Genomic DNA, 24,988 nt, shown 5'->3' on the forward strand with positions numbered 1-24,988 from the left:
TATCTTTTCCACTTTAAAATATTAAGATGAATCATTATTCCTTCTGATATGTTTTACTCTATCGGTTTGAATTATGGAATCTTTCTGTGTTTGAAGACTTAACATTGATTTAATGCCAACTTAGAGGCTTCTAAAAGTTTAGAAGACTGTATTAGATTAATAATTTAAACTTTAAAAGGTATACCAAGGCAGACATTATTGCAACCTTCTACCAATCAATCCCCATTTTCCATGTTTATCCTATATCCAATTTTCAACCCCAGGGTTTGTACACATCAAATTGCCTCAGATGTATTCTACAAATCTCTGAAATTACTTTATCACTGTATACATTTCACAGCCATTAAAATACTCTCATATCAGAATAGCTGGCATTGTATTAAATATTGGATTCAATTCCACAGGGTAATAAATTGTGACCTAAATCCAATCTCTCATGGGTAGCTGATAGATAATGAAAAAATACTGCTTTGTCATTTTACCTAAAGGAAATTTACCCTGGGAACCAAATACATTTCTAAGACTGCTGTGTTCTGTAACCAGGCCTAGCCATTCTCAGGCAAAGGAAATGGATTCGTTTTGGTGCTTAAATACCAGATAAGTTAATAGTTACAGAATCAAGATGGAAAGTTATTACTGTGCTGTACCACAGTGGTTCTCAAGTGGGGGTCCGCGACCACCTGGGAGGTCACAAGCTCTTTTAGGAGGGCTGTGGAGCCCTGGTCCCTCACAGGGCTGAAGACCCAAGCCCAGCGTCCTCCATGGGGCTGAATCCCAGAACCCTGGTGCCCCCATGGGGCTCAAGCTCTGATGCTCACCACGGGGCTGAAGCTGGGAGCCACGGGGCTGAAGCCCCGAGCCACAGCTCCCCACATGGGGCTAAAGCCAGGAACTGCAGGGCTGAATCCCAGAGCCTTGAGCCCTGATGCTCTCCGGGGGCGGAAACTCTGAGCCCATGGACATAGTTTGAAGGTCCGGGGGCCATTGCGCCCCCACACGGCAGTTCCTTACCCAGAGCCAGGCAGTCCTGGGGGCAGTTCCACACACCCCCACTGACTTCTCTCCCTCCCCCAAAATATAAGTCAAACTATGCTTATGCCCAAGGGGGTTCCCCCGCAGAGCCCCGAACTGCCCCTGCTGGGCCCTGGAGTTTTTATAGCATGTGGGGGGAGAGGATCTCAGAAAGAAAAAGGTTGAGAACCCCTGCTTTATCAGGCCTCTAATGCAAAATTAATTAAGTGAAACACTGGATATTTCATAAACATACACACAAGTGACAGCTGCGACTAGCACGTCAGTTCATGTAACAGGCCAAAGCTACTGAGTTTTACAGATGCAGTTGGGATCATATACAGTAGAAAATTGACACACTAAGTTCACACCCATACACCTTGCTTCAGCCTAAAGCTAAAGAATCCACAACAGCGACCTGCTAATAAATTAACAGCACCAGGCACAATAAGTCAGTCTTTCACTTTATAGAACTAATGTGGAGAGAATGATGGTAGGCTAGAGAACAAGACATTAAGCTTTTTATGGTGGTAGGATTCCATATGTTCCCCTTCAGAAACATTACATATCTTCAGAGACAGAATCATCACCTTATTTCTTTAAAACACTGTACTCTCATGCTGAGATGTCTACCTCCTGTAAAAGACAGAGAGCCAAAAAACAGTCAAAACAAAACTGTAAACTTTTGTCAAGCTTATGATAAGCAGGTCCTGAAACTGATTTTAAAAGATTAAAAGAGAAGTGCTACCTAGCTACTCTATGTAGCTTCTGTGTATAAATCTTTACAAAGGAGGAAAATGAGGCACACAGAGGTGAAGTAACTTGCTGAAGGTCATCTAACAGGCCAGCGGCAGCTCCAGGGACAGAACCCAAGTTTCCAAGTCCCAGCCCAGTGCACTATTAGTTTTTATGATGCAACAGAAAGAACCATCACTCTTGATTCAAGAACTTCCTATTGATTTCTGTGAGGTATGGCAGGAGCTGATTCAATACATATATTTTAAAAATAAAGATTTATTTATTTTTAAAAAATTATCTATATATCTATATCTACATATATATATATATATATATATAGTCAACATACACAAATGTTTTATTTCTCCAAATAAGATTTCTGTCTGGACCAGCTCTTATATAATATTCTCAGCCCTGTCTGGTCTACACTGAAACCCCCAACTCAATTTGTTCCTGTCTCATCCAAAGTTTTACAGCCTACAGTAATTATAGGCTATAAAAGAAAAACACAAGTAAGATACTTTTTCCAGCTCTGGCAAGGACATCCACACACTGCAGTAAACAAAACAACAACAAATAAAAGGTGTGGACCTTGGTGCTGATCCCAGGCAGGCCTCACTCTCTTGGGGGCAACAAATGGTGCTATATCTAACTGGATTTAGAGTAACAGCCATGTTAGTCTGTATTCGCAAAAAGAAAAGGAGTACTTGTGGCACCTTAGAGACATCTGATAAAGTGAGCTGTAGCTCACGAAAGCTTATGCTCAAATAAATAGGTTAGTCTCTAAGGTGCCACAAGTACTCCTTTTCTTTTAACTGGATTTAGGAGCTCTAACAAGTGGATAACTTTAATAGTTTCCTCTTCGGAAGGCAGAGCAATATTCAGGCCTCTGATATTTGAAGCCTGCTGCAAGGACTTCTCTGGAACTTGGTCTAAATTACTGGCTCATTTGTCTTTCATTTCTGTGTCGATGACACGCTTTCAAAATCAGTGAAGTGCCAGGAAAGCTATTCCTGGGCCCAGAATACTGATAGGTGTGCTTTGCCTAGGGTCAAGTTTTTCCACTGAGTGGTGCCACAGGAATGCTTCCAGCCCTGGACACTGACACTAGTCTCAATTTCCATTCATTCCTGGGTGACCAGAACATCCTCCTTACTTTCTTCTGGTATGATCTTAAGTTAAAATAGTGAATGCCTGACTCTTATAGGGATTGTAAGATTTACTTGAAAATACTTGAGCAGGAGCAGACGCCATAGCACAGCAAGCATGGAGCCCGTTCAGCTCACCACAGCAGTTATGACCATTGTAAACACCTCGCGCATTATCGTGCAGTGTATGCAGAACCAGCACCTGAAAAACCAGGCGAGGAGGCGACAGCAGCATGGTGATGACGACATGAACACACTTTTCTCTAAAACCGCGTTCCCCCGCAATTTGGAGATCGTGGCGTTAATGGGGCAGGCTCATGCTGTGGATCGCTGATTCTGGGCCCAGGAAACAAGCACAGACTGGTGAGTCTGGGATGATTCCCAGTGGCTCCAAAACTTTTGCATGTGTAAGGGCACTTTCATGGAACTTTGTGACTTTCTTTCCCCTGCCCTGAAGCGCATGAATACCAAGATGAGAGCAGCCCTCACGGTTCACAAGCGAGTGGCAATAGCCCTGTGGAAGCTTGCAACGCCAGACAGCTACTGATCAGTTGGGAATCAATTTGGAGTGGGCAAATCTACTGTGGTGGTTGCTGTGATCCAAGTAGCCAATGCAATCATTGAGCTGCTGCTATCAAAGGTAGTGACTCTGGGAAAATGTGCAGGTCATAGTGGATGGCTTTGCTGCAATGGGATTCCCTAACTGTGATGGGGCTATAGACAGAACACATATCCCTATCTTGGGACCGGACCACCAGGGCAGCCAGTACATAAACCGCAAAGGGTACTTTTCAATGGTGCTGCTGCAAGGGACGTTTCACCAACATCAATGTGGGATGGCCGGGAAAGGTTCATGACGCTCGCATCTTCAGGAACTCTGGTATGTTTAAACGGCTGCAGGAAGGGATTTACTTCCCAGACCAGAAAATAACTGTTGTGGATGTTGAAATGCCTATAGTTATCGTTGGGGACCGAGCCTACCCCTTAATGCCCTGGCTCATGAAGCCGTACACAGGCACCTAGGACAGTAGTCAGCAGCTGTTCAACTATAGGCTGAGCAAGTGCAGAATGGTGGTAGAGTGTGCATTTGGACATTTAAAGGGTTGCTGGCGCAGTTTACTGACTCGCTCAGACCTCACTGAAACCAATATTCCCTTTGTTATTGCTGCTTATTGTGTGCTCCACAATCTCTGTGAGACTAAGGGGGAGACGTTTATGGTGGGGTGGGAGGTTGATGCAAATTGCCTGGCTGCTGAATACGTGCAGCCAGACACCAGGGCAGTTAAAAGAGCACAGCAGGAAGCGGTGCGCATCAGAGAAGCTTTGAAAACCAGTTTCATGACTGGCCAGGGTACTGTGTGACACTTCTGTTTGTTTCTCCTTGATGAAAACCCACAGCTTGCTTGCAAAGGAAATAAAGTCACTATCATTTAAAAAACATGTATTCTTTATTTAATGATTATAAAAATAGGGAGATAACTCACAAGGTATCCTGGATGGGGTGTGGGAGGAGGGAAGGAAAAGGCCACTTTAAAACTTGTTGAATGCCAGCCTTCTGTTGCTTGGGCTGTCCACTGGGATGGAGTGGTTGGGTGCCCAGAGCCTCCCACCCCGCGTTCTTGGGCATCTGGGTGGGGAGGCTATGGAACTTGGGGAGGATGGAGGGCGGTTAAGCAGGAGCTGCAGCGGCAGTCTGTGATCCTGCTGCCGTTCATGAACCTCCACCAGACGCCGGAGCATGTCCGTTTGATCCCGCAGTAGCCCCAGCGTTTCCCCATGCCTCCTCTGATCTTCCTGCCGCCACCTCTCCTCACGTTCATTGGCCGTTTTCCTGTACTCTGCTATTGTGTCCCTCCACACATTCTGTTGAGCTCTGACTGCATGAGCTCAAAGAACATTTCATCGCGCGTGGGTTTTTTTCGCCGCCTTATCTGAGATAGCCTTTGAGACAGAGGAGGGAGGCTTGAAACATTTGCAGCTGCTGGAGGAAAAAAAGGGAGTGAAGTATTTTAAAAGATACATTTTACAGAACAATGGCTATACTCTTTCACGGTGAACACCACTATTCACATTACATAGCACATGTGATTTTGGTACAAGGTCGCATTTTGCATCTTATATTGAGTGCCTGCCGCTTTGATGTTAGAGATCACACATGCAGGGCCGGGCAACAGAATTCGGCTTGCAGGTGGCCATGGTAAGCCATAGTCTTTCGGCTTCTGCAACCTTCATAACAGCAGCCCCCTCCTTTCCCATACCAAGCAAAGCCCGTTGAGTTGGCCATTTAGTGCTGCAGTTTTCCTGTTAACGTGCAGCAACAGAAACCAAACTAACCCCCTCCTCCCATCCAATTCTCTGAGATGATCACTTTTTCCCTCCCCACACCGCCTGGCTGGTATCAGGGAAGATCTCTGCTAGCCAAACACGAACAGCTCAGCGCCAATGGCCCCCTCTCCCATCGTGTGGCTAACTGTGGGGAAGATTTCTTTTCAGCCACAGGCAAACAGCCCAGTAGGAACGGTCACCTCTGAATGTCCCCTTAATCAAATTCCCCTATTTCAACCAGGTTACTGTGAACGATATCACTCTTCTGAGGATAACACAGAGAGATAAATAACGGATGTTCCTTGCATGGCAGCAAACACTGGGACCATATGCTGCCAGGCTTTGTCATGCAATGATACCAGATTACTTGCTACTAGCATGGCGTGGTAAAGTGTCCTACCATGGAGGATGGAATAAGGCTGCTCTCCCCAGAAACCTTCTGCAAAGGCTTAAAGAGTACCTCCAGGAGAGCTTCATGGAGATGTCCCTGGAGGATTTCTGCTCCATCCCCAGACATGTTAACAGACTTTTCCAGTAGCAGTACTAGCCACGAATGCATCCCAAGTCCTCAGGGCTACCTAATCATTAAAAAACGCTTGCTTTTATAACATGCATTGTATTAAAAAAGGTACACTCACCAGAGGTCCCTTCTCTGGCTTCGTTGGGTTGGGAGGGTATTTCAGTCAGGGTGATAAAAAGATCCTGGCTGTCGGGGAGAACGGTCTCCCCAGGCTCGTCCTCCTCCTCCTCCTCCTCATCTTCCCCATCTGCAAAATCCTCAGCCATGGCGGAGAATACCCCATCATCGGAGTCCATGGACAGGGGTGGGGTAGTGGTGGCAGCCCCCCCCTAGAATTGCATGCAGCTAAGCATAGAAGCGCCTTGTCTGGGGTTCTGTCCTGGAGTGTCCGTTTGATTCTTTGGTTTTCTGGTACGCTTGTCTGAGCTCCTTAAGTTTCACGCGGCACTGTGTTGCGTCCCTGCTGTAGCCTCTGTCCCTCATGGCCTCTGAGATTTTTTGAAATGTTTTGGCATTTTGTCTTTTGGAACGTAGTTCTGATAGCATGGATTCGTCTCCCCATACAGCGATCAGATCCAGTACCTCCCGTTCGTTCCATGCTGGAGCTCTTTTTCAATTCTGGGACTGCATGGTCACCTGTGCTGATGAGCTTGCCTGGCCAAACAGGAAATGAGATTCAAAAGTTCCCGGGGCTTTTCCTGTACACCTGGCCAGTGCATCCGAGTTCAGAGTGCTGTCCAGAGCGGTCACAATGGTGCACTGTGGGATAGCTCCCAGAGGCCAATACCTTCGAATTGCGTCCACACTAACCCTAATTCGAAATGACGATGTCGATTTCAGCCCTAATCCCTTCGTTGGGGAGTACAGAAATCGGTTTTAAGAGCCCTTTATGTCGAAAAAATGGCTTTGTTGTGTGGACGGGTGCAGGGTTAATTCGGATTTAACGCTGCTAAATCTGACAAACTCGTAGTGTAGATCAGGCCTTAGGAAGATCTGGGCCTAGTGGAATTTTCAGAAGTGCCTAAGCAGCTTGAAATCAATTGGAGGTAGGGCTCACTTAGGCACTTTGACAGTCCCACTGGGGTCAATCTGCATCTTTAAACACCTAAATATCTTTGAAACTCTGGCCCATTGTAAAAACTATAATGGGTAAAACAAGATCTTAGTAAACTTTTCTCTTAAACTTTCCTTCCCCTCTGTGCTATTTGGTAAGTTAAAAACCTGTCCTTGCCAGCTATTCTATTTGGTAAATTAAAAAACAAAATGACTCACAGCACACAAGCAGATGGTGAATGTGGAAATGTATAGTTCTATTTAGTCATATTAATGTCAACCTCAGTAATATTATGCTGCACACACACAAGCTTTCAATCTAAAAGTAGTATGATTTAAAATATTCTTCTGCACCATAATATCCCTTGGCTGGATGGAAACCATTTCCAATTAAGAAAAACAGAACAGAGAGCTGGAATCTAGTCACAAACAAAGGTGTATGCTCATTTGATAACTGTACTCTTACTAGTTTTTACCAGCTACACAAATGAAACAAGAGTAGAACAAAATACCTCACGGTTCCTTGGGGTATGAAATGCTCTAGAAAAAAGCATGCACTATACAACAAAAAGAACAATGCAGGTAATTATATTCTAGTTACATAAAGATAGGCCTTCAATTGCAGTCCACTAATACAATTAGGAAGATTTATAGAAAAAAAGCAGCACTGTGATAGGCAGCCTCTTTGATATTGCAATGTGGTAAGACCAATGTCTTTTAAGAACAGTATGTCTGAAGGCTAATTGATCATAATAGTGAAAATTGTATTCTGGTGTAATTCGGAGTGAGGAGGATGGTGACAAATTCTCTACATGTAAGCTTCTCCCAATAGCTGATCCATGGAATACATGTATTGCAGAGAAGATCATTCACTCGCCATCTTGGAAATCTAAAGAGAGATTGTTTGGGGGTAGGAGGATAGTTGTCCTCAAAATTCAAGATGAGGAACTTTCAAACTCCCAAAAGCTGGTTCAGAAATCCAGCAGCGCGGTGGATGTCAGAGATGGGGAGAGAGGATTCTCCCTACCATATGGTTCCTTTCCACCATGACCATCTGTTAGTGAGTACAAGGAGATCGAGACTTTGGTTTTAACATTTAAAGCTTTTCATAACACTGAGCTCCTGGCATCCTCTAAATGTACGTACCCTTTTGCCTTTTTAGATTATTCGGCATGAGTCTTTAGAAGGCAGAATAGATAATCTTTATACATTTTAAGCCCAAGCTTTGAGGAAGATTGTGCGGTTAGCCATTTGGAGAACTTTTTATTTCAGAGTGCCTAGTGCCTTATGCCTATGGAAAAATCCACTGTAATTTAATAGGTATCAATAGAAATTACTGTAAACAAGCCATAAGATTGGACTCAATAGAAAATGATATATTCCTGCAATAAAATTCCATTCGCTGGTTTGAATTCTAGAGAAAGGATACAATTCTCTATTAAATTCTATTGGATTTCACGGTAAGAGACGGAACAGCACTGATGGATAAGTACCCAATAAATAAAATGTGTTATGATGATCTGGCTTCAGCAAGTACCATATGTAATAAAGGAGTGACACTTCTGCCTGAATGGATGATGAGAGAATGAGGGGTTAAATCCTGTCTTTACTGAACTCAATGGGACTTTTGCTATTGACTTCTCTACGGCCAGGATTTCACCATGACCTTGCCAGAAATAAAGTGTTTGTAAAACTGTATGTAGTATACTTCAGAGCTTATTGTGCACGTCCATTCGTCCACAAAGCTTCCTGGCATGAACAGAAGACAGATGTTGGGCCTTATTCTGCTCTTGCTTATGCTGGTATGAATCAGGAGTCTTTTGACATCATTGCATAGTTGATCAATGGCATTTCATGGATGCTAAAACTGTGTGAGAGGAGAATCAAGCCCTATTCACTTTTAACAAGCCCTCAAACTATCATCAAATGATGAGTGTTTGTTCATCACTCTAAATTTATATTGAGTAACTTCAAAATCTTTTCCGTGGCTGCTGAGCTACAGACTTCTTGTCACTTTCTTTTTCTACAGAAACCATGATTACTTGAAGAAGAAGAAAAAGAGTCTGCTGTGTTAAAAGTATATTCTATTTAAGAAACACTCACTTGCAATGGAAATGGCCAAATTATGGCCTGGAGTCTTAAAATGGCATTAATTCCTTTTAACACTGGCTTCATGTCTACGGTGTTGGCATTTCAATAGAGATGAGTTCCCTAAACCTTTTCTTTCTCACTTCCAAGTGAAACAATTACAAAATAAACAAACACTTGCCCCATAAAGCCCAGGGAGTCCTAAAATAATCGTACAATTTCTAAAACACTTTTTGGGAGGAGGGCTAGGTTGTTTACATTCTCTGTAACTATATATTCCAAATATTGTGGGTGTTTGGTTTCTTCTACAATAGGGCAGTCTGGGTTTGGACAATCTGCATTAAAAGTGTCTGGCTCTTGAAGCCACAACAAATGAAAAACCTTGTCCCCCAGAATTCAAAAAGTTAATCTCTTTTTAGAAAGAGACATCGAAGTTTACATATTTTAAGGCTTTATTTTGCCACCACTTTTGAACAAATACTGCCCAATACTGTTTAAGCAAAAACAAAGTTTGGTTACAGTATGTCCCCTGGGTCTGCACAACTACTGATATCTTCAGGGAGGCCACCTTCTTAAAGCCAGTTGGAAAAGTCAGATATCATTCTTCAATACACTACAGGGCTGGAAACCTAGAAAAACTCTGTACAGCTGGCTGGCATGCCCGCCATCATCTCTTTATTGTGCCTCAGTGGTAGAAGCTTTGAGCACAGACTGCAGATAATTGGCCAAAGAGTTCTCCCTTCCATCCAAATCTTTGTTTAGCCAATGGTTTTACATTTGGATAAATCACATTGCACTGTATGTGGAAAATAATGTATTTATGTCTTCAGAATGATCAATGCACAGCAGATTTTAAAGTATGAACTCTGTCAACCGAATCCTGGAAACCTACTGTTTCTTCACAACTCAAGAAAAAAATTAGAATTTACAGAGGGCCTGCACTGAGCAGTTTTCCACTTTATTCACTTATTTGTCTAACCTGAGGGTCTCATCAGGTCAGGAAGACAGAGAGACAGACTTGGTCAGCCCAGAACAAAAATAGCACAGTTCAGTCCCTTCTATTTTGCCTTGGAGATTTCACCAGTGACATCAATGTAATAAATATAGTCAAGAGACTGAAAAAATATTTTATGTCAACATGTGTACGTGTATATGTGTATCTTTCCTTCTGCTTGGCAGCCTTTCCCCCAATCTGCCCAGCTCTTGCCTTCACATCACACCAACAATTTTCTGTAGCTATGGCCCATCTGACTGACTTTTCTCTGTCTACATGTGCATTTCAATATCACACAGAGGCATTAGACACTCAAGCATATCTTCTTTCCTCATCATGTCTTCTGTGCGCAGTAATTCTTAACCAAAGCTTTCACTAAGCAACCCCCATCCCTCTGCTCTTATCTCAGAAGGTTTATTCCTGGGACATATTTGGTCATTACTTTCCTTCTACATTTACCACCACCCCTCCCATTTCAAGGTGCTATGAAGTTGACATTTTACTACAAGATTTTGAGTGGCTGAAAGTTTCAAGCCTATTTCCACCCTCTGCTTTTGTTGCTAGAAATGTATTTTGCTTGTTCTTAGCATTTCCTTAAAAGTGACAAATTTTGAAAATCTATTTCCTGGTGTTTGATGTCATATCACTTCAAGCCAAAACTTCCATGCCACTTAAAACCTTAAAATCATCATTCAGTTGGACTGGGGGAAGGGGGCTGTTGTTTAGTGGCGAAGGAGGGTTGACTTTTGCTCTCTCGAAATGCGAGCATGGCCCTGCCCCTTAAACTTGTCAATGTCCTGTGAGCTGCATGTACTTCAGAACACCTGAAGGAGGAAAGGACTGTCTGTACAGAGACCGTGTAGCCCTGCACTGATTCCCAGCACCAGGGTGGTCCAGGGCCTACAAATCCCATACTACCATTGGTTGGCCAGTTACAACTGCCCTAACCCCCTTTCACAGGGTGTTTTCCTTCAGGGAAAGGGGAAACCCACACAAGATTGTGCTGACATGATCAACATTTGGGCATGGCGGTATTTTTTCTGATGTTTTGGGATGAGATTCCCAATTCTATCTTGCCACAAACTGACTTCCTTCAGATATGCTGAGTTCAAAATGCCAAGGTCTCTCAGAAGAGCTACTGAAATCTCTCAGGACAGTCAACAGGAAGATGCAGAGACAACATTGCCCCATTCTGCAAGCTGAGAGAACTCTTATTTCCCTTCCCCTCTGCAAGAAGCCTTTAAATCCTGATCCTATAAAGAATATTTACATGGTTATATTCTTCTTCCATCATACAGAGAGACAGATGGTTTTAACGGGTTTGCTTTATCATATGTAATGGTCTAGTACATATCCTGTGGGGTCTGATTCTTCCCCACTGACCCCAGATTTACACTGGTGCCACTCCACTGACCTCACTGGAGTAGCACCTTATTCCTCCTGCTGTAAGAAAAGAGACTCAGACCCTTTATATTTTCATAAATTCATTTAGCATAAAATACAAGTGCTGTTGTTCGAAGTCAAAGCCAAAACTACCCTTCATAATGAAGGAAACACTGGCATAATGATTTCCAGAGGTGAACACAATCTCCATATGTGATGTAATTACATCCTTAGCTTTCTACAGAGGAATAGTTTATAGCTTAAATGCTATTAATTGTAAGCAGTTTTGTTCCACAGGATGTTGTTCATTGATAACTACTCAATTAAGGTTATTTTGCAATTAGTCTATTCACAGTAAATTTATTGCAACAGGAGTCATCTGTGGAGCAGCAAATTAAGTTTTGTTGGGTCTGCGTATGCACCAGCTCTTCAATGCCAGCCTCAAAGAGCTTATACTCAGAATTTTTACCATGTTGCCGAATAGATTTAAGGCGTGAAGAGAAGTCTCAGCAATGACTGTGGCTTGCAATGGCTAAACCAAAAGAAACAGAGATAGATCCAATAATCTTTATGGAATTGGTCCCACACTCTAAATTTTGGATCAAACCAAATGAGTCAAAAAACATACTGTGAAATTTCTGAAAACTAAACAAAGCTGTCTCTTCAGCTGTCAATATACATATATAACCTAAGGATAACTATTTAGCATTTTAACAGAATCATTTTTATGGTCAAAGGGTCAAATTCTAGCTAAGCTACCTATGTCCTGCTTATCTACATTTCCCCTCCAGTTTAAATTGTATATGGAATTCTATTTCACTTCCTATCTAACAGTTGTGTAGTCTTGCTCATACATTGTTGAACTGCTGCTGTATTCTATCCCAGAAATGGCTGAATTTTAGGGGCAAGTGAAGTGACCACAATGTAGCCTACCTCTTTCTATATAGCACTTTGAAGTCCTCAGACAAAAGGAATTATAGAAGCACAAAATATACCTGTATATTATTCAACAGAAAGAGCTCCATTAATCTACAGTACCTGGTCTGCATGTCTTAGACAAAATTTGAGAGCATGATGAGATCTCAGTTACTCTTGTGCACCAGAATATTTTATTCCTTAGCAGCTGCTTAAAAATCAAAATGTTTCATTTCTGTGTGACAGAACAGCAGCATCAGTAGAAGCAGGTGAGAAAACACCCTGATCTGGGAAGAACTCCCTCAGTGCTGAGGTATCACACAGAAAAAGGTCAGTTTGATTTTTTTTCTATTTTATTTATGAGCCAGGTTGCCCTAGGGCTGAAGGTAGAAGAAAACCTGTTCTGACTTATAAACTGAGCAAAGATGACATAGGAGCCAAAGGGAAATAAACCAACTTCGCTCCGGGCTCTCCATTCTTAATAGGGACTTTTCTTTAATTAAAAAGTGCATGTTACAAAAAGTCCTAAAGGGAACTGGAAACATATGTGTCCATCTGAACTCAAGCACCAAAGATCTAGATCAAGGAGTACTAATCTGCAGCCACCAATGACCAAGGGTAGATTTGAGATCGATGTGGGAGTCTGATGACCTGGATCAAAGAAGAAATTATTTAGATACCATGTGACAACACTCCTTTACTGATGACTCAGAGTTGGTGTCAGTCATGCAGGGACTGGGCTGCCATCTATCTGGCAAACTTTCAAACTGACACTCAGGTCTCGAGGAATCAGAGATTTAAAATACTAAGAGCTACATAGTAAGTGTGAAAAATAGATCAGAATCCAACAAATCTGAAAGGAATATCAAGGGAAAGAATAAAAAAATCACAGTTTTAATCTCTATTCAGCTATCCTTTTTATAGTGCTCATAACTGCATTATCTGTGTGTGGGCTTGGAAGGATTAGATTTTTATTGGTAAATGTCAATTTCATCATACATACACAAACTAATGAAAAAATATTTTCATCAATAATCATCAAAATTCACAGACAGGCAAAGAAAGAAAAATGCTGCTGGAGAACTTATTAGAGTAAAAATCCAGTGATTTAGACTTTTCAATTAGGCTTCTTACAAATGGAATAATGAATGAAGAGTAAAAACACTTGCGATTTATGGATTTAAGGATATTTACTTTGTATATTTTGAAATGTGATGCTGACAGTGCGTTTTAATGGTTTATAAAAGCTTTAACTTTTTGAATCTCAATGCCCATTGCCATTGAGTAATTTTTGGACCCTCTCCCCAGTAATTTTCCACAACTGGAAAATTTAAATCAACAACAGGCGGGAAATTATTTTAAAAAAACCATAATTCTGCACAACTGTGAAAATTTAAATTGATAAAAATCTTTTTATAATGCTTAAAATCAGCAGAGATATTATCTGTTGAAATTATAAAAAAAAAATTGAATTCTGTCAAGCCTAATTATCTGAAGAGCTACAGGAATAAATTCAGTCTGCACAGTGAAGCCAACAGTGGACTTTTCTTCTCTCTTCCCTGCTTACAGGGGGTCCTGTTTGCGGAGTCTATAATACAGATTAAGACCATGTCTACACTACCACTTTTGTCGGTACAACTTATGTCACTCAGGGGTGTGAAAAAACACCCTGGGTGACATAAGTTACACTGACAAAAGCACCAGCCTGGACAGCGCTGTATTGGTGGGAGAAGCTTCTCCCACTGACACAGCTACTGCCGCTCGTGGAGGTGGTTTTATTATGCTGATGGGAGAGGTTTCCCATCAGCATCGAGTGGCTACACAAGCAATCTTACAGTAGCGCAGCTACATTGGTACAGCTGTGCCACTGTAAGCTCTCTTTGACTAGCTTTGTCAAAGAGGAGAGTTTTACAGTGTACAATCTCTCAGTCTGGCCTCCTCTCCAAACTTGTTCCACAGCCAGGAGCTCTCTATCTCCAACTTTCACTGGCTTCATCCAGGCTTTCGATGTGCTGTCTCAAAGACGTGCAGCTGTCTTGGTGGGTTACAGATGGAGGTACACTCAGTGACATAGCTGGGCCCTGACCCAGCAACGGTTTTGATAACCAGAAACAAGGCTTCGAACAACTAATGGTAGTGGAGTGGTAGCCTGCGGTGGCACACAGCACAGAGGTACGGGTGGCCACAGCGAGGAGGCAGGCTTCTGCATCTTGCCCCTACTGAAGAGTAAACTAAACTGTCATGCCAGCCCCACCAAAAAGACAATCTTCCTGGTTACCAAAAAGGCAATTTTCCTGATTCCCTTTTGTAATTAGTACAGCGCTAGATTTGCCCATTCATCCATGTCACCCCTTGTATCTTCATCCATCTTTCCAGACTTCACCTGCTACTCTTCCACCCTCTCCTCCTTCAAGTTCCTGTTCAAAACACACTCCTATAAATTCTAAACATTCCCCTCAAAGTAAAGTGCATAGAAACCAAAGCAGTGTGCCCCTCAAGCTGCCTGCTACGCTGACCTCCACAACAGCATAATATTATAGCTGAAGCCTCTGACATCCCCCTCCCCACCCCAGGTTTGTCATCATTCCTCGTACTCTTTGAGCGAGGGACAGTGTCTATTTGTAAAGAACTACGCATATTAACAATGCTAAACAATTCAGGTGACATGTAAAGTCTCATATTCTATTTTGCTGCTTCAATCATACTCTCAGTGTACAGTACACAGCTGGAATGGAGCTTCTCTCTTCTGGTTCTCATGGAGCAAACATATTCATTTCAGAGAAGTAGCAATGGATGACACTGTAGGTTTAAACAGTCCTTTCCATAATCCATTTGAGTTTCTACACCTCTGCCTTTCGACATAATAAAATACTTCAAAGAAAAAAAAAGTTTGTAAAATACTGCTCCTCTTGACAAACACCGATGTAAATGTATTGCTTAGAATTTATGACAGTCTGGCTCAGTGGAGTCATATACCACGATTGATGAACACATTTAACTATTCTGCAGCTTTGAACAGCTATGCATCTGTGAATGGATCCTAGGGAATTGCACTCCAGATGACATCTCAATGGAACCCATAGCTCTTAAACAAGTTTATACATTGAGATAACGAATGAATGAGTAGGACCAATGCATAAATATTTAAAGTTCACAGCTGTCTTGTAAACAGATAACAAATCTTTTTCATATGCAAACATAAGAATAGATCACTTGGCACGCTGAACACTTAGATCGATCCCCAGAATGTCTGACTTGTGCTGACAAACAGCGCAGAGCTTTCTTGATGTTTAGAACGTTAAGAGCTATGCACAAGGAATCAGGAATATCAGCACTATAGTGCTTTCATTCCAAGCGCTCCAGGCTAATGCTCTACAGACGTTACCTAATTAAGCTTAACACCCCTTTAAGGAACATATTGGGTTCACGTAGCCACCTCCTCTGAGGGACGGTGCAGTTGTTTATCAGGGCACAATACATATAGTTTAGGATAAAAAGGAGGAAATGTCTGATTCAACTGGCCTACTAAATCACAGCACAGTTACGTTTTTGTGGATAAGTATCTTAGAAATGTAGCTGTAAAATACAAAGGGACTACAACTTTTTTTTTTTTTAAATCAGGCTCACTTTTTAACGAGAAAGGGTTGAACATCTAAGTCGGACCTACTCCCTGCAAGGTGTTTTGAGAGCCTCCTGTAGGGCATCGAGAGGCCACGCTGTTGAATCCTAATGTCTTTCCTTGACCCCTAAAATTCCTCTTCTGAAAGGGGTGGGACTTCCCAGCTGAGAAGCTGCCTAGGAATTTTGCCATTCCTAAGAAGATTCTTACATCACAGTATGCTTGTACCTTCTGCATTAGCATCTGGCATTTCATCGGTTATGCTGCTGCTCTGTCACTTCCCCACTGCAAAACTGCCAAGCCTGCTCTTTCTACCCCTGTGTCTATGGGAGACGACACGGAACACTACCTGAAGGAGAATTTGGCAGCGTTTGAAACGGTTAACTTCAGCTGTCAGTGTGGCAGGAAGGAATAACCTTGAGGCAAAGAAAAGTCAACATTTTCTACTAGGATCCATCTGCCTAAGTAAAGGCATTCTCAAAAAAGGGGCCTCTCTGCTGACAATAAAAATCTTACGGAGCTCCAGGGACATTCCTGCTAATCTGAAGACTCCTAGCAATGACCTGTCTACACCTTATATTTTAATATACATCCTGCACACCTCATTTATGGAACTGTTGGTTGTTGGGGTTTTTTATTTTTTTGGGGGTGGGGGGGGGGGGTATCTCTTCAGGTAGATGTCCAGGAACATGCTTCAGCTGTTACTGAATTCACACACATTTTTAAAATAAAAACTGATCAAATGACTTACCAACTGACATAATCTTAGTGACTTATTTCCTAGTCTCCTCACTTACCAGTCAATTTGCCTCTATCATTTACTATATTGTATAATAAATAAAAGGTTTAATTTTATGTCATATGCTGCCATTTGTGAGACAACTGAGTATCGAAAATTATTATTGGCCCAGGACTGAAAGGTGCTTGTCCACACCCTTGGACAGAGGTACTTGTGGGAAATTCCATATTTAAAGACAGAATCAGGAAATATTTCTGGGGAAGGCTGATGTTAAGAATGGTGGCTGTTTAAAGCTGTGGTGGGATTTGGCATGTTACAATAAGTCCCAGGAGAAAAGATTAGCAGGCAAGTGATGCAGCCAAAGGGGTGTGTTGCAAGGTGCTGGACCCCTCAACTATCTCACAAGGCCAGACCCAAACTGTTCATCTTAAAGGACAAAAAGGAGGAAATGATAACAACAGACATTTGCAATGACCAATCTCACTGTTGTTATTTTACATAAAACAGCCCCAGGTGCCCAGGTACAGTTAGGCCAGCAAACAGAAGATACATCAAACAGAGTAACCCTAACACTTTATTGCTGACTGTGATATAGATGCCCAGAGACACATTATATTGGTGATCATGTACATTTCTAAGGGCTTGTCTACACGAACATTTAGTTTGTGGCAAGCTGAGGTGTGAATCTACCCTGCACTAGCCTGCTGCGGACTAACTATCTGGGTGGACCCTGCTGACACACACTAACAGTGCATTAATGCATTTTGATCTAGACCTCTTTGAAACAGAACTATAACAAAGTGCATGAACAAACTGTTAATGTGCATCAGCAGAGTCGACGTGGACAGTTAATCCGTAGCAAGTTATCGTTGGGTAGAGCCATATCCCAGCTTGCCACAAACTAAATGTCCATGTAGACAAGCCCTATCAGCTGTAAATCTACAATTTCTGAATCTGAGATTTTATTTTTTGGTATGATTTATCAGGAAAGGGCTCAGGTACACAGTACTAGTAACCAGTGTGCTGAGAGATTCCTTAGTCTGAATACGTTACTGACACTTTCTTGAACTATTTTGGGAGAGAGCTCAATATAACTCAGCCTCCCACTGAAGTCGAGTTCTGCTTGATCTTCTTCTCTCTTTATCTTTTGATTTTACCTTCCTCTCTCACCCGGTCTGCCATGCCTCCACTCTTTCCTCCAAATACCTCCTTAAAATCTGATTCCTCCACAAGGTCTGTTAACCCGTCTCCTGTTTTCCTATTCTCTGCCACTCAGAGAAGTGATGCTGAGTGTTAGTGTGAGCATGATGGGGACTCCAAACATGAGAGAGTAATTATAAAAAACTCTCACAAACACTTGTGAAACCAATATTGAAGAAGTGGAACCACAGACACACAGTGAAAGATCTCATTCACCAGACTTGATTTAGTTGCACCCCTCCCTTTGTACCTCTTCAGGCCTTTCCTATTTGTTTATAAAACACCAAGTACACTTTAGGCTCTGATCCAGCAAAGAACTTAAGCATGTGCTTAACCCTGCGCAAGCATGGAAGTGCTGATTGCGGGACTGGAGCCTTAGCAGTGCTGTAGAAATACCACAAATAGTAATCTTTCACACTCACAAGCTATTCAGCAGTAAAGGAATGCATTTTAAGCTATGGATAGTTCATAGTTAAATAAATGGTGAAATGAGAGCTCTTCCTGAAGGGTGTAAGAAGGTCAGCACACACACACCAAAAGAAAGCCTTGTGCAATAAGCCACAAATCTGATCCCACATTTAAAAAACTCAATAAAACAGCCTTGACTTCAGCTACAGGTTCGGATTTGAAACTCGGAACTAATAAGCTTTGAAAACCACATTTGTTGCACCAAGACTTCACTAAAAACAGAACTGAGCCACAAATTACTTTGTTTACTATCTTATTTACCCTACTTTTCCTGCCTCCAGATTAACAGCTTCCATCCAACAGCTCTCTGTCCCCTGGCAGGAGACAGCAATGCTGCCCATTTGTTGGCAGGCACAAGGTGCCAATGTTCACTGTGGTTGGCTCCATGTTTCCAACATACATACATCTCCTTTACTGAATAATGAGATGGAATGAATGAACATCCACTCTCGAATATGCCTCCTTAACTTTAAAGGGAAACACTGCAACTGCTACTGCCTAAAAGAATCAGCATCATCATTTGAAAACTGGTTAAAATTGCATGGGAAAAATCTAATGGAAGAAAACTGAAGCAGAACATTCAGAATAAGCTTCACAAAAATTGTGTGTTCTCTGCACAGTTCTCTGTTAAAGACAGAGTATCTCTGTTAGATACTCGCTGTTTGGCACAAACCAGAAAAGTAACGTTATACTTTACTGCATAATGTTGATTTTTATTGTACTGGACCAGAGTCAAGCGGCTGTTATTGCATAAAGTTCCCCCCTCCCCATGTAGTGTTGTAGCGTATTCCACTCTCGCATCTATTGACTTACCATCCAGGGGACACAAACGCACCACCTTCTCAGGCATCAGCTTTCCTTGCTTGTGTTGACAGTATATCTCTGCAATCTCCCGCCGACAGTGCTTGGATTTGGACCGAGACAGAGCTGAGATTGCCTCCTTGCCCGATATTTCACATTTTGGTGGCTGGTCATATCTTATTTCAGGGGAGTTGTTCCCACTCCTTTTTAAATGAGGCTGTCGGGGAGACTTGTGAATCTCCTTCAAATTGCTGCTGCTGTTCTTTAGAACATGATGCCTGAACTGAAGCACTTCATTGGAGTTCTTCCCCAGGAGTGAGTTCTCCTTCACCTTTCCTTCTTGCTCTAGTTTCTTTTTCAAGTGCTCCTTCTGCTTGCTAAGAGGCTTCTTCACCAGTTCAGGCTGGTATTTTTGCCGCTGAGTCCTGGGAGCAAAGTTACTGTTATCAATATTTTCAAAGTCCTTGGGTACAGAGTTTTCATTATTGCTGTCTGTTCGCATTTTCTCTTTTGGCCGGTGGGAAAAATAACCATCCTAAAAAAGGGAGGGAGAAAGTTATATACATGTTACTACACTTTTTAAATCCCATTACATGCAACTTCTACATTAAAGAGTAAAGTCAATTTAAAAAAAAGAAAAAAAGGCGCACACATTAAAATACACCAAATAAGTATACATCAGGCTGCGATCCCCACACTCAGATCCCATATTCTCACTGGGCCAGAATAGGGAGGCTCATGTTTGTGAGCATTGATTCCCGTGGGAAGCTTATTCCAGAACCTATTTATCCTTATAGTTAGAAGGCTTTTCCTAATATCTAAATCTCCTTTACTGCAGATTAAACCCATTACTTTTTGTCCTACCTGCGATGGTCATGGAGAACATTTGATCCCGATCCTCTTTATAACAGCCCTTAACATATTTGAAGACTGTTTTCAGGCCCTCCTCACTCTTCTTTTCTCAAGATTAAACATGCCCAGTGCCGGACCTCATTAGATACACCCTCCCAGTTTGGCAGTGAACCATTGATAACGACTCTTTGAGTAGCAGCCGTGTTAGTCTGTATTCACAAAAAGAAAAGGAGTACTTGTGGCACCTTAGAGACTAACCAATTTATTTGAGCATAAGCTTTCGTGAGCTACAGATGAATCCGATGAAGTTAGCTGTAGCTCACGAAAGCTTATACTCAAATAAATTGGTTTAGTCTCTAAGGTGCCACAAGTACTCTTTTCTTTTTGACTCTTTGAGTATGTCTTTCAACCAATTTATCACCCACTTTACAATAATTTAATCTAGATCACATTTCCCTAGTTTGCTTATGAGAATGTCATGTGAGACTGTGTCAAAATCCTTACTAAAAAATCAAGATATATCACGTCTACTGTTTCTCCCCATCTACTAGGTCAGTAACCCTAACAAAGAACTTAGGTAGGTTTGGCATGATTTGTTCTTGACAAATCTATTCCTTATAACACTATTATCCTCTAGGTACTTACAAACTGATTGTTAAATAATTTGTTCCAGTATCTTTCCAGATATCTAAGTTAGGCTGACTAGTCTATAATTCCCTGCATCCTCTTTGTTCTCCTTTTTAAAAGCAGATACTATGTTTGCCCTTCTCCTGTCCTCTGGGACCTCACCCCTCCTTCGGGAGTTCTCGAAGATAATTGCTAACAGTTCTGAGATTGTTTCAACTAATTCCTTAAGTGCCCTAAGGTGAATTTCACCAGGTCACATATTCTTTAACTTGTTCTTTCCCTAACTTTACCTGCATCCCTTTCCCCTTGTTCATACTGTGTTGAGTATCTTGTGACCATTAACCTTTTTAGTGAAGACTAAAGCACAATAGGCATTAAACACCCCAGCCTTTTTGATATAATTAATTATTAGCTCTCCTAATCAAGCATAGAATAACAATTTGCTTCATAATTTCACCCCCCCGTTGCTATAGAAACTCTTTTTAGCATAGTAGCGATTACCAATGAAGATTCCTAGGTTTGTTTTGTTTTGTTTTGTTTTATCAGGCTCAATGTTCTGTTCCTGACAGGTCTTGGTGATGGTGATAGGGGTCAGCAGGAAGAATCTCAAGGCAGACCATATCCTTTTTGTCATCTCAGATTGTTACAAGCCTTAGTGACTGGGTCACAGGAAAAATAAAGTTTAGTCGCTTGTGGCAGCTTAGAGTGCAAAGCTCAGGAACCAGACTCATGGCAGCACTCACAAGATGTGTATTTCCCACTCCCAAAGTTCTTTTCTGATGCTATTCCACTTCCTCTCCCAGATGACTCAATAGTCTCCAAAACATATTTATTAATCTCACTAAGAACTGCTGGGAGAGGAAGTGGAATAGCATCAGAAAAGAACTTTGGGAGTGGGAAATATACATCAGGTGAGTGCTGCCATGTGTAAACGGGGCACATTTATGCGATCTACCCAGAAAAACCCATCTTTTGCTGTTCCATATTGCAAGTATCTCTAGAAAGAGAAACAAAAGATTTGTCACACCAAATCAGCATATTTGGTTAACAAGTTCAGTTTCCACCTCCAGTTCTGGCCAATACTTGATGATTCACAGAAAAGGGGGTTGGGAAACACAACAAACTTGGCTGACTGTACAATGGGATACATGGGGGAACCACTTCCATCATAACGTGTGCAGAAATCAGCTTACAACCCATGTATTGATCTTTAATTACTCCATATGAATATGCAAACCTGCCAATAAACCAGTCCTTACCTAAATCTGTGACTGATTTCAATTGTTGGTCATAAAATTATCCAGTCCCTTAGAGCTCAAAGTGTGACTGATACACTAAGCAAATTCAGTGAAATTCTAAAATGTATGGTGGGCGTTTCCCCTTCACAATTGGCATGAGACAGCAAGTTTCTCTTCTTCCTCCTAATGTTCTATTGCAACATTCATACAAACATTCTCCTGAAGTGAATAAGTGTTGTAGGTAGCAAAAATGAATTTACATTCAGATATCCATTTTTTTCTCATCAAGCTGGTTAGTAAAACACAGCTGCCAAATTCTGCACAGCTCCACCGCTGACATTTATGCAAGCTACTGCATGAGCAGCAGTGAGAGGGAATGCAGAGGCCATAGGCACGGAGTTTTATTTTTCCCAGGGGGTGCTCCACGCCTGCTCTGCCCTGAGGCCCCATTCCAGCTCTGCTCCTTCCCACAAGGCCCCTGCCCTCACTTGGCCTCTTCCTGCCCCACTCCAACCCTTCCGCCTCGCCTGCTGCTCGCTGCTCTCCTCCCTCCCCTAAGCGCCTCCCTCATCCTCCAAATAGCTGTGGCTGGTGAGTGCTGAGCATCCACTTTTTTTTTTTTTTTTTTTGTAGTTGGTACTTGAACCCCAGAGCACTCCTGGAGTCAGTGCCTATGCACATGGCTACCTACTCAGTGGGGCCTCTTATCACAGTTTAGCCCTCTGGCTGCTAGCTATGTTACATTTTTCAAGCCCTGTGTCAGAGACGGGTAGATGAGACACTGAGTAGGTGAGGGTGTGCGTGGAATGGGCACAAAGGAGAGATATTGTATGGATGGGGGTGAGAGAATTTTCAAAGGCATAAAGAAGTGAGGTGCCCAACTCCCATGAAAAGTCAATGGCAGTTAGGTACCTAACTCCCCTGTGTTTCTTTGAAAATCTCTCCCAGGAAGCAGGGTATTTTGATTAAGAAACAGGATATATATATTCATATGAGAGAGGGGAGGACTGTGCATGTCAGAGAAAGACTATGGGGGTAATGAGGGAAGGCGGGGTATAAAAGGGTTAAGAAACGAGTGGAAACAAACACCTGAGAGAAAAGATGATCTATTCCTTGAAAGAAAAACAAGAAAAAGGGGAGTGAATGGAGAAAAAGCTAGGACAATAGTGAGGGAACCACAGGAGTTACTTACATGTTTAATAAACTGATTAAATGGGAAATTGATTGACAATACTTTAGTTAAACACACAGAACAACTGCTTTATTCCTTCAGCGTGCAGGGGGTGTGGCTGAGTAGATATTTCTCACCATAATAAGTACTGGCCCTCAAGCTAGTAGGTGAGGAATACATTTTTTAGGCCCCAAGAACAGACAATGTCTCCCTTTATTAATGCTACCAACAGCCAGAGGACGTGGTGGAAAATTGGTATGAAACTACCTTCAAGAATACATACAGACTTTTGTGTAGGCTTCTCCAAATTTTCTTGCCACTTCTGGTAGGGCTAATAAAACAGAGTCAGTTTGTCCAGAGATGACATGCACTAACAATAATGAATGATGGTAATAATTCTTGGTGGCAATAATAACATTTCATAGTCAAAGCACTTTACAAATGTTAGCTAATTATTTCTCACACCTCTTCCCTGAGGAAGCAGATTATTATTCCTGTTTTACAGAGTGGGGGTGTAGAAGGAAGAACGAGATAACAACTTGCCCAAGGACATACAGTGATTCAATATCAAAGCAAAGCCAGGCTTAGACCTCAGCAGTAACCGGCTCCCAACCTGTGTTCAGACCATACCTCCAGCACATGACTCAACAAGAAAAGAAGCAAGCAGCAAATAGAACAAGAGAAATGTAAAAAATATAAAGCTCATTAACATTATACCAAAAAGACATCTCTATTGAACTGATACTGCTTTGACAAATTGGCTATTATTTCATATGTTTGATAGTTGTCATGTTTCCTTTATTCTTACCAATCGCTATAACCTTAGGATAGTTATGCTCATTAAAATAAAATAAGTCAAAATATTCAATGTACTTATTGTAATGATCTTGCATTTGTGTGTTTGTGCAGTAGCTCAGAAACTCTAATTGTTCTACTGTTACATTACCTCTAAGCTGTTGCTGGAATCCTTATTTATTCTCATGAAATAATTAAATACAATAATGTCCTCCATTCTCATTCGACCTTGGGCATGTTTACAGCAAATTCCAGATCAGGCACAAATAGGAAAATGGCAATAATTGTTCTGTGATATGGATTGCACTGTAGTGGGTTCTGAATTTTAAAAAAACCAAACCCATTTTAGAAAATGTCACTCACTATTCTCAGTCTTATCAGAGGATTTTCCACTGCCTCTAGTCTAGAATTTAAATGGCAGGGATGGCTACTACATTTAGCTGCTTAGACAAAAAAGCACAAAAACAGTTGCATGTACATTTTAACTTTTAACGCTCAGTTAAATCAGGTTATCATCAGTGAAACATTAGTTACATGGGTGGTTCAAATTATCCAGGTTACAAAGATCTGGAGAATGAACACTGGGTTAGATATTACACATTACAGATTACATATTCGAAATATAGTGTGCTTGTTGCATGCCTTAAATAAGGCAAATGGCATGTTCTGGTGCAAGTGGGAACACAGAGAGGCACTTGTGGGTACCACACAAGAAAGTAGATGTGATATGGAGGACTCAGTGTCTCTCCTGGGCATAGGCAAGACCTATAGCATTAGGGGCCACCTAGTTCAACAGATTTATAGGTGGCCTAAATGAGGAACTAACCATTTTGAGGCTCTTCTAAATTATGCAGAAGGCCAGCCCAGGCCAGCTATCAGAAGGTGTAGGAATTAGATAGGTAGGTTAAAGCCAACTTTGCCCTCACTTCTCAGCAGTAACAGGTAGCCTTCAGGCAGAGCTAAGGATCTAGGCTTATTAGCTCCATTTTACAAATGAGTAAAGTGAATTTTAGGGCAGTTAAATGACTTGCTTATGATCACACAAGTCTGTGGCTGAGCTGGGGACAGATGACCCATAGCCCTATTCATTACCTACAAGACCATCCGTCCATTTTGAAACTGCTAGTTAAAACTCTTTGAAAATTCACTAATTACTAAACTAGCATTTGCAGAAAATACCCAGTTGGCAGCAGAACTGGTTGCACACATTTGTGAAAGTAAACAGTGGGATTTTCATCACTCATGACCTGTTAGTTTCATCCCTTAACAATACAACACATGATACTAATTATTCCAACAAAAT

At 41.7% G+C, this 24,988-nt stretch overlaps 1 protein-coding gene across 2 annotated transcripts in view; it reads right to left on the reverse strand.

The window, feature by feature from the left end:
- XYLT1 (xylosyltransferase 1) overlaps positions 1-24,988 on the reverse strand; it is a 311,032-nt gene that overhangs the window by 124,305 nt on the left and 161,739 nt on the right. For both annotated transcript variants that reach the window (XM_077828347.1, XM_077828348.1), the window contains one exon: positions 19,015-19,537. In XM_077828347.1, the coding sequence (XP_077684473.1) occupies positions 19,015-19,537 (523 nt within the window). The remainder of the gene's footprint in view (positions 1-19,014; positions 19,538-24,988) is intronic.

Source organism: Eretmochelys imbricata, chromosome 10 (assembly GCF_965152235.1).
Source record: "Eretmochelys imbricata isolate rEreImb1 chromosome 10, rEreImb1.hap1, whole genome shotgun sequence".
In the NCBI taxonomy this organism is placed as follows: Eukaryota; Metazoa; Chordata; order Testudines; family Cheloniidae; genus Eretmochelys; species Eretmochelys imbricata.